Source organism: Helicoverpa zea, chromosome 22 (genome assembly GCF_022581195.2).
Source record: "Helicoverpa zea isolate HzStark_Cry1AcR chromosome 22, ilHelZeax1.1, whole genome shotgun sequence".
Taxonomy (NCBI): domain Eukaryota; kingdom Metazoa; phylum Arthropoda; class Insecta; order Lepidoptera; family Noctuidae; genus Helicoverpa; species Helicoverpa zea.
Window position 1 is genome coordinate 1,872,350 of NC_061473.1, and position 8,347 is coordinate 1,880,696.

The 8,347-nt window shown below is 40.2% G+C and overlaps 1 protein-coding gene across 1 annotated transcript; it reads right to left on the reverse strand.

Moving 5' to 3' along the window:
• Positions 1-3,343: 3,343 nt before the first annotated feature.
• LOC124641419 lies at positions 3,344-5,245 on the reverse strand. Its single transcript, XM_047179489.1, has 3 exons — positions 5,127-5,245; positions 4,182-4,902; positions 3,344-3,952 (listed from the first exon to the last, which is right to left on the reverse strand). The coding sequence occupies exons 1-3, from the start codon at positions 5,243-5,245 to the stop codon at positions 3,344-3,346; spliced, it is 1,449 nt and encodes a 482-aa protein (XP_047035445.1).
• Positions 5,246-8,347: the final 3,102 nt, after the last annotated feature.

Consider the following 8,347-nt stretch of genomic DNA (forward strand, 5'->3'; position numbering starts at 1 on the left):
CCCCTGAATATCCTCCTTTAGGTAATATTCTTGTAAACATTTCCGTCGTACCACAAAAACTTTTTAAACGTCTGTTGAACACTTGTCTAAAAAAATCTGATTATGACATTGAAATAACTATAAATAAAGGTCCGTTTTGCGGGCACACTTTTTTAGACAAGTGTTCAACATATGTTCAAGTTTTTGTAGTAAGGCTGTTACAGCATAATATGCCACACTATTTTCACAGTTCTAGATTTCTACCTAATCTATAATCCCTTCTAACCCCAAGAATTCTCCTTTAAACTACCAATATAACGTTAAATCAAATTATACCTAGCTGCTCATTATTAGGTCACGGCTGTCTTGGGATTATAAACAAACCCGTCACTTTATATATACAAACAAACAACGTGTATCATGTAGCTTTAGATAATTGCATTATTACTTATGTCAATAATATAATCAATATACCAATTAACTCATTGATATAGTTGGTCTAGTGTACGTTGTCACGGGTTTCCGTCCCATCGGGCTATGAGAGTGAAGGAATAGTGAGTGCACCTGTGTTTGCGCAAATGCTTGTGCACTATAATATGTCCTGCGCTGCGCAGCTGGCCGATCTCCTAAGGTAGGTATATGAGAACGCAGTAGTCGATAATCAGCTAGGAGGACATCATCGTCATTATAATCAATTTTTTTTGTTGTAACAATAAAGACTAAATTGAGCTAGAGCGCAGTGCGGTTGACCACACGAGTAGCTAAAGTATGTCAGCCGCTTAGATCCAGTACCTACTACCCTTGATCGAAAGTATATACTATAGTTATGCAACGATTAATGTATATTTTTGGCTTACACCTAAAAAGTGAACAAATAAAAAGTACACACAACTATAATTTACTTACGTTATAAAATCGGTATTTAAGTAAAGTTTTTTGAAAATACATAGTTTTAGAATTTTATTTTAATCAGACACAGATGTGCATAGACCATACTTGTCTTTTTTATTCGCAGAAGTAGAATTAATATAAAAAGAGGTTTGCGCCAGTTGGCTTCCGTTCAAGTCTGCTTTGGACGCGAAGTTACAAATTACATACCAGACACAGAACCTATGAGACGTATTTATTAAACCTGAACAGATTCAGGTTTACAAGAAAATTAATTGCAAAAAAATATTGGATATTCCGCAAAATAAAGGGCGCTTCTGGCTTCGCTACAAATTAAGGAAACCTACATGTATTACTACCTATGTACCTATGTATATTATATGTATGGATATCGGGTGTGTCGTTCGTAATCACATTAAATTCTATCACATGTACTTCATGATATTCTATAGCGAATTGTAAAAAAAATAATATAATCCATTCAGGACTCATTTTTCGTTTTCATAATTTACAACATCATGTGTAAAGCAGAGATAAAGTTAGGAGTATCGTATGTTTTGATCAGTTGACAGCTGTCAGTTTTCAAGGGAGAATTTCAGTTGTTTGTAATGACTGACTTTTATATGGTGTTCTAATTTTTGCACATTTTTATTCCATTTACTTTACTGTTTTCTTTTATCTTTGTGTTAATCGACATATATTAACCAGTATATTAACGCATTTCATTTAATGTGATTATGAACGACACACCCGATATATGTGAATATGTATATAATATGACTGTTTTGCATTAAGGCAAAACAGGTATTATATGTAGAAGAAAACACAGCAATGATGTGAAGAAGCAGTCCTATGATTCTGTGAAAATATCGAGAATATCAGTCATATCTGTATACAAATCGAGAATATCCTCCCAATTTCTGTCACCACAGGGCTATCTGTCATACTTTACCGCCAAATTTTCAACCGGCGCCATTGCAGTCTTCATCATCAGCAAGAACCTTGGCTCATTGCTGTGTTTTCTTCTACATATAATACCTGTTTTGTCTTAATGCAAAACAGTCATATTATATGTCTTCGAAAACACAGCAATGATGTGAAGACCTGTTTGATATCTGCTGGTGATCAGAAATTATAAAACACAAGAATGCAATGTGAGAGTAATATAATTTACTAGGTACTTCCTTATAACAAATTTTCTTATCACTCTCTTTGAACCATCTTTAACTTTCAATATTTGCTGGGAAAATGTTAAGAACAAAATCCAACCACACTATTAGTTTAAAATATTTATATTTTTCTTACCAAGAAACTCAAATTAAACAATTCAATATGAAAACAAAAAACATAACTTCCTTCTTAGGATTGATAAATAAAAATGCAGTTTAACTGCTACAAATTAACAAATAATCTTCAAACATAAACACTTCAGCTGTTCAGCCTTAATAATTGAGATCAAATATATATAAATAAATATATAAATCACATTATCATAAATAATCAAATATAATCACTATTAATCACATTGTTTTAAAATTATTATAAAGTAGACCAGGGACATCCTCACTGACAGGCTTATTTATATTTCTACAATAATATTTAGAAAAGGTTTCCACACACTTCCAGTTTCCTCTTTCTAATATCTCCTGTATAGGTCTATTGTCTAGCCATCCCCTGGAGGCCACTGCTGACCTTATGCTGCCTGGAGAGTAGCCATCTATCTGTGCCAATTTGAAGGCTGACCTCACCCATCCTGAGATCATGGTCTTAGAGGCAGGCTTTGTATCACCGGTGATTGATATAAAAAGGGAATTAACATTTGTAGTTTCATTGCGTCTAGTCTCTGAAATCTTGACTAACTTCTTAACGTTAGTGACTGGGCAAAGCTTAGAATCTTGGTGCTTCATGAGAAGCCAGCCTGATTGTCTATGAGAACTTGTGTCTGTTTTTGAGCCAAATTTTGGCCAGAATGTTACTGTGTCCTCAGTTTCAGCATATCCTTGATCACCAAGCTCCAAAAGTGAAAGATCATGCAACCTTCGGCCAGATGCAAGTAAAAGAATCAATGCAGTGTGTCTGCTTTGATAAAAAAGAGTGTCTGGAAATTCTGAAGACTTTAACCACTCATACAATATTTTAACATCCCATACTGGTAGCTTTGCTGGGCGTGGTTTAGCTAGACTCACTGCCTTTAAAACCTGCTGAACGAAAAAATTTTTGGCCAAGTTCTCAACCCTAGGTGCACAGTAAGTTGAGACAGCAGACTTGTGCAACATTACCGTGCTGTATGCAAAACCTTTCTCTAAGTGTAAATTAGCTAAAAATCTGGCTAGGTCCTTGCCCTCTGGGCACTTATTATCCACTCCATGGGATTCACACCAAAGTATCCATCTTTTTAAAGGTGCACTATACGTATTAATAGTGGAGGGGCGCCAGCTACTTCTCAACAATCTTTGTTCGTCTCTGCTCCAGTCCTTTACTTGATCTCCCCACCCCCAATTTTCCAAGCCTGAAGTACTAGCTTGTCCACTGACGGTGGAGGTAGTCCCGCGTCGTCCTGTCCAGCAGCACCTCCCTCAGGTTCTCTATGGGAAGTGGGGGTACTCGCGCGCGTGTCTTCAGGTCGGGAAACCAAAAGCACTGGGTCCACTGTGGCGCTATCACAATGTATGTCCCTCTTGCCTTGTTCAGATGTGCCAGAACCCTGGGCATCATGCTTGGAGGTGGAAATACCCAAGCTGTCTGAAAGTCCCAAGTTTGGCTGAAGGCGTCGCAGAACTCTGCGGAGCCATCCCTTGAGTCTAGACTGACATACCTTGAAACGACTGCCGTGTCTCTTGTAGCAAAGAGATCTATTTCTGGAACCCCCCATTGTCTGAACACTGCCTCCGTGGCTGGTGGCAGCAGGTGCCACTCGGGTACTGACTTTCCCCTTGACAGGCAATCTGCAATGCCGTTTAGGTTTCCTGGCAGGTGGTACGCTGTCATCGTTATGTTCAGCCGACAAGTCAACTCTAACAACTGGGTTGTTAGGCCTAACAGCTTCAAGGACCGAGTCCCGCCCTGATTCCTTATGTACGCTACTATAGTTCGGCCATTCAGAGAATGCGTTCCTGACACGTCGCGATTGAACTGACGACGTAACTTTGCAATGGCGTTGCAGTTACGATAAAAATATTTTTGCTGGTTGTTTACCGTTTTAACAATTGAGGAGCATTAAAACAACATTATTATATCAATAATCAATGAATGTAGTTACGTCGTCAGTTCAATCGCGACGTGTCAGGAACGCATTCTCTGAATGGCCGAACTATAGAGTCCGATTGTCGGTCTGAACCAAAATGTGGGCATTCTGTAACAATGACCCCTGTGACCTTATTACCGCATAAACGGCATACATCTCTTTTAGGTTCGAGTGCCAGGCTTTTTGGTTCGTGGCCCATTTGCCTGAGAGATACTTGCTGTTTAGACTTGCTCCCCAGCCCGCATCCGCTGCGTCTGTGGTCAAGAAATGCGTTACCTCTTTCTTGAGTAACGGGTTTGGACAGCCCTCTACTGCTTCCAACCACCACCGGAAGTCCTCTCGCACTCCGGAACTCAATTTTCTCTTCTGGTTTCTCCGGGAGAACTTTCTCAGGAAGAGTTGGGCCTTTCGACAGTGAAGACGGCCCTGGGGAATCGCATAATTGGCGAAGTTTAGTTTTCCCAACACGCTTTGCAACTCTCTTAACGAGCAGTTGTCCCGCTTTAATAGCTTTGTCAGGGAGGCTTTTATTCCTTCTACTTTTCTGATGGGCAAGGCGATTGTTAGGTACTGAGTATCCCAGACCAGGCCCAAGTATTCCAACCTGTGTGTTGATTCCGTCACCGACTTCTGGTAATTCACGTGCCAACCCAAAGACTCCAAGACGGCCAACGTTTCCGCAACTTGTGCCATTAACTTGGATCTGTCCTGACAAGCTAGGAGGAAGTCGTCCAAATAGACCAAAAGACGAATGCCTCGATTCCTGAGGATCTCTGCCACCCAGTTTGAGACTGCCGCAAATACACGGGGCGCCGATGATAGGCCAAATGGCAGAGCAGTTAACTGGAGAATTTCTCCATTGTAAACAACCCTCAAAAACCGTCTGTGAGTCTCCGCGACACACAAATGGAAATAGGCTTGGTGAAGATCTATCTTCACTAGCCAGTCGTTTGCTTGAAGAAAGGTAACTATGTCTAATTGCGAAATTAGGTAAAAATGCTTTGTGGCTATGTACCTGTTCAAAGCCTTGAGGTCGAAGATGGGTCTCAATCCCCCATCCGCCTTCTTTATTAAAAACATTTTGGAGAAGAAACCGGGGTCCACTACTGTTGGCTTCTCCAGGATGCCCTGCATCTTTAAATCCTGAATCACTCTTGTCATTTCCAGGGAAACTTTGGTGGCTATACACTTTAAAAAGTTTTGACCGGGATATGTCAGGGGAGGTTTGCTTCTGAATGGCAAGCGGTAATTGGCTATAGTGTTTAAAATGAACTGGTTTGCTCCCAACTGAGCCCATCTCTCGGTGGAGAATTTTAGGCAACCTCCTCTGAACACCCGGTGAGAGTCATTCTTCTTTAGATCTGGTGGACTTATCGTTATTGGCTGTGTTAGTGGAACGTTGACGAAAGGGCCGGTTTTTATTAGAAGTATGCTTAAATTTCTTATCAAACTTTTTAGATTTATTTTTAAAATTATTTTTTCTATTTTGAAAGGGCTCACCCCGCTCTGTAACTTTCCTTTCCTTGAGGTAGGTTGGAGTATTCAGCCAGACCTGAGACCCTCCGAGGGACTGTATAATAGGCTGTAGTGCCTCTCTGCTAAATAAATGTTCAGCACTAGGAGGAACATTCCTCAATGTGTTCCTAAGGTTCGTATTTGAAATTTCTTTCAAAATCCTATCCCGCCTAACCTCAATAGATTCAGATCGTTTTCCACAAATAATTTGCATTGTGGTCTCTGAATTTTTATAACTCGAAGACCCAGGTCCAAAAATCTCTGACATTTTGTCCACCAATGACTTGGGGCTCAAATTAGTTGGATCCGCGCTAGCCCAATCTACAATATTCTGTAAACCCGATTTCAACAATTGTCTTTGCTCTAAGACTTTGTTAGATATACCAGCTAAAAACATTTCAGTAGCAGCTAAATAATCCTTATTCTTATTAAAATGACACAACTCATCATTGACCATAAGGCCTGTAAATCCTGGGGTTGCAAGGCAACCTTGCAAAGCTTGTTTGTATCTAATGCCCTTCCAAGCCTGCGAGTCAAATTGTTGCAGCTTATTTAACTCATTAAGCCTATCCTTATCACTAGGTGGAATATTTTTCTTACTGTCTATTTCGGTGTTTAAGGCACCCAAATTTAGAGAGAGCGACTCGGGCTGTGCCGGCAAAGTAATAAATTGTTCCGCACAACTGTCCTTAGCAGCAGAAGGCTGCGAGCTCGTTATTGTACTATTTGGCGCTGCCCTACCATTATAGCAGTAACCTGACTGATATAAACTTAAGTAATTAGACAAATACGCCATTTGCGACATCAAAGTATCAACACGAGGATCGGTACGGACATGTTTAGACTTGTACTTACGGTTCCTCGCCGACGCACGAGAACGCTTATTAGGCAAGGGCGAAGCCGTGCCCTCCTCAAACTCCGAGGATGAGGAGGAACTACTTTCCAACGCCTTCGAGCTTGTCGACGACGATTGCCCTCCATCCGGAGCGGCCGCGTCTCGCTCGCGGTTCTCGCACGTATTACTCACCGAGTCCATTTTATTATTTACACTGCCGTGTTTTCTAAACTCACTTTTCCTAGGCTAAATAGGTACACTAGGAACAATTTTTTTTGGACTTGAAAAAAGTTTTTCACGCGTTTCGAATGAATCACAAGAATGCAATGGCGCCGGTTGAAAATTTGGCGGTAAAGTATGACAGATAGCCCTGTGGTGACAGAAATTGGGAGGATATTCTCGATTTGTATACAGATATGACTGATATTCTCGATATTTTCACAGAATCATAGGACTGCTTCTTCACATCATTGCTGTGTTTTCGAAGACATATAATAGGTATTACAATTTACCGTAGTTTTTTCTGTCTTAAACACACTTTAAGCACTTGTTCTACAATTTAAGGATTATGCTAGCTTAAGCTGGACACTATTAATTACACACCTGTCTGTTTGCAATTTGAGGTAAAAAATGCAACAAGCTTTATTTTTTTGATTGAAAGCATGCTGATGAATAGCAAAGGTACCAGGACAGCATATAACCGAGCGAGTTGTAAAAAAGTAGGATACGAACATACCATAGAAAATATAAAAAAGTTCTTGAACAAACACTAGCCAAAAATCTGCCGAATAATCTAGAAAATTCTTGATTGAAAGCACACTGATGAATAGCAAAAGTACCAGGGCAGCATATAACCAAGCAGATTGCTCGCCCAACAAAAAAGTAGGATGTGAACTCCGTCGATAACGATGTGGCAAAGTGTGAAAGCCTTTCATCAGTACGTGTTCCGTTGCGGACAAAACTAGTTTATGTTGGATATGGCCGGATCTAACCGGTTATTTCTGGTGAGGAAAATGGCATGGAAGAAATAATATTAGTACGCTTTTTGTCGCATTTGTGTCGAGATCGGTCCGCTTATTGACTTTTTCGTTCGAATTGGTGTATATTGATTGATATTGAAATCTATTGAATATATATAATTGACACTATAAGCTCTGATTACTTAATACTTACTACTACTTCACAGTTGCTACAAGACTTAATCTATGTACCCGTGTTATAAACGGTTGTTCAGTGAATTACTGCGGAAATGTAATTTTTATGAGATATACATAGTTGTACGTATTGTTATTTACAACGCTAACGCCCTGAAACTAATGAACCGATTAGAAAGCATATTTCACTGATAGCAAAAATACAGTATCTCTATAGCTAAACTTCTAGTACCTTATAAACGAAGTATAAGCCTTCTCCCGCAATCAATGCCCTCGAAGAATGAACTTTATAGCCTCCCTGAAACAATGGGCCCCTCTTTGTGAAGGTATTAATACTCAGCTTGAAAACCTCGTGTTTGTTCAGGAATTCTTCCCGCGTATAAAGGGAATTTCGCAAGTTAATGTGAAAGGGGAGTTAGTGTAGTTTTACTGAGGTTTAGAAGTTTATATATTGGGCTATGAAGTGGTTAAGTACTAGAACTGCCTCGTTGGTCTAGCTGTCGCAAGTGCGGCTGCTGTGCACGAGGTCTCCGGTTCGATTCCCGAGTAGGTCCGAAATCGCTTTGTGGGTTTTAGAAAACTTTCACAAAGCAGCCCGGAGCCTGGAAGTTTGTGATTGATTCACTCGTGCATTGCAGAGCACCGTAAATGTCGAACCGGAGTCTCTTTCCGGTGGTGTCAGATTGCCGTCCTTTCGGGTTTTGAGAGTGAAGGAATAGTGAGTGCACCTGT

Excerpts from the sequence above, each read along its gene's own strand:
- LOC124641419 (XM_047179489.1), bottom strand. The coding sequence starts at position 5,245 with ATGCAGGGCATCCTGGAGAAGCCAACAGTAGTGGACCCCGGTTTCTTC. Across the intron at positions 4,903-5,126 it reads GACCTCAAGGCTTTGAACAG|TCTCAAACTGGGTGGCAGAG; the intron begins GTACATAGCCAC and ends TATTTGCGGCAG. Across the intron at positions 3,953-4,181 it reads CAGACCGACAATCGGACTCT|AGTAGCGTACATAAGGAATC; the intron begins ATAGTTCGGCCA and ends TGGCCGAACTAT.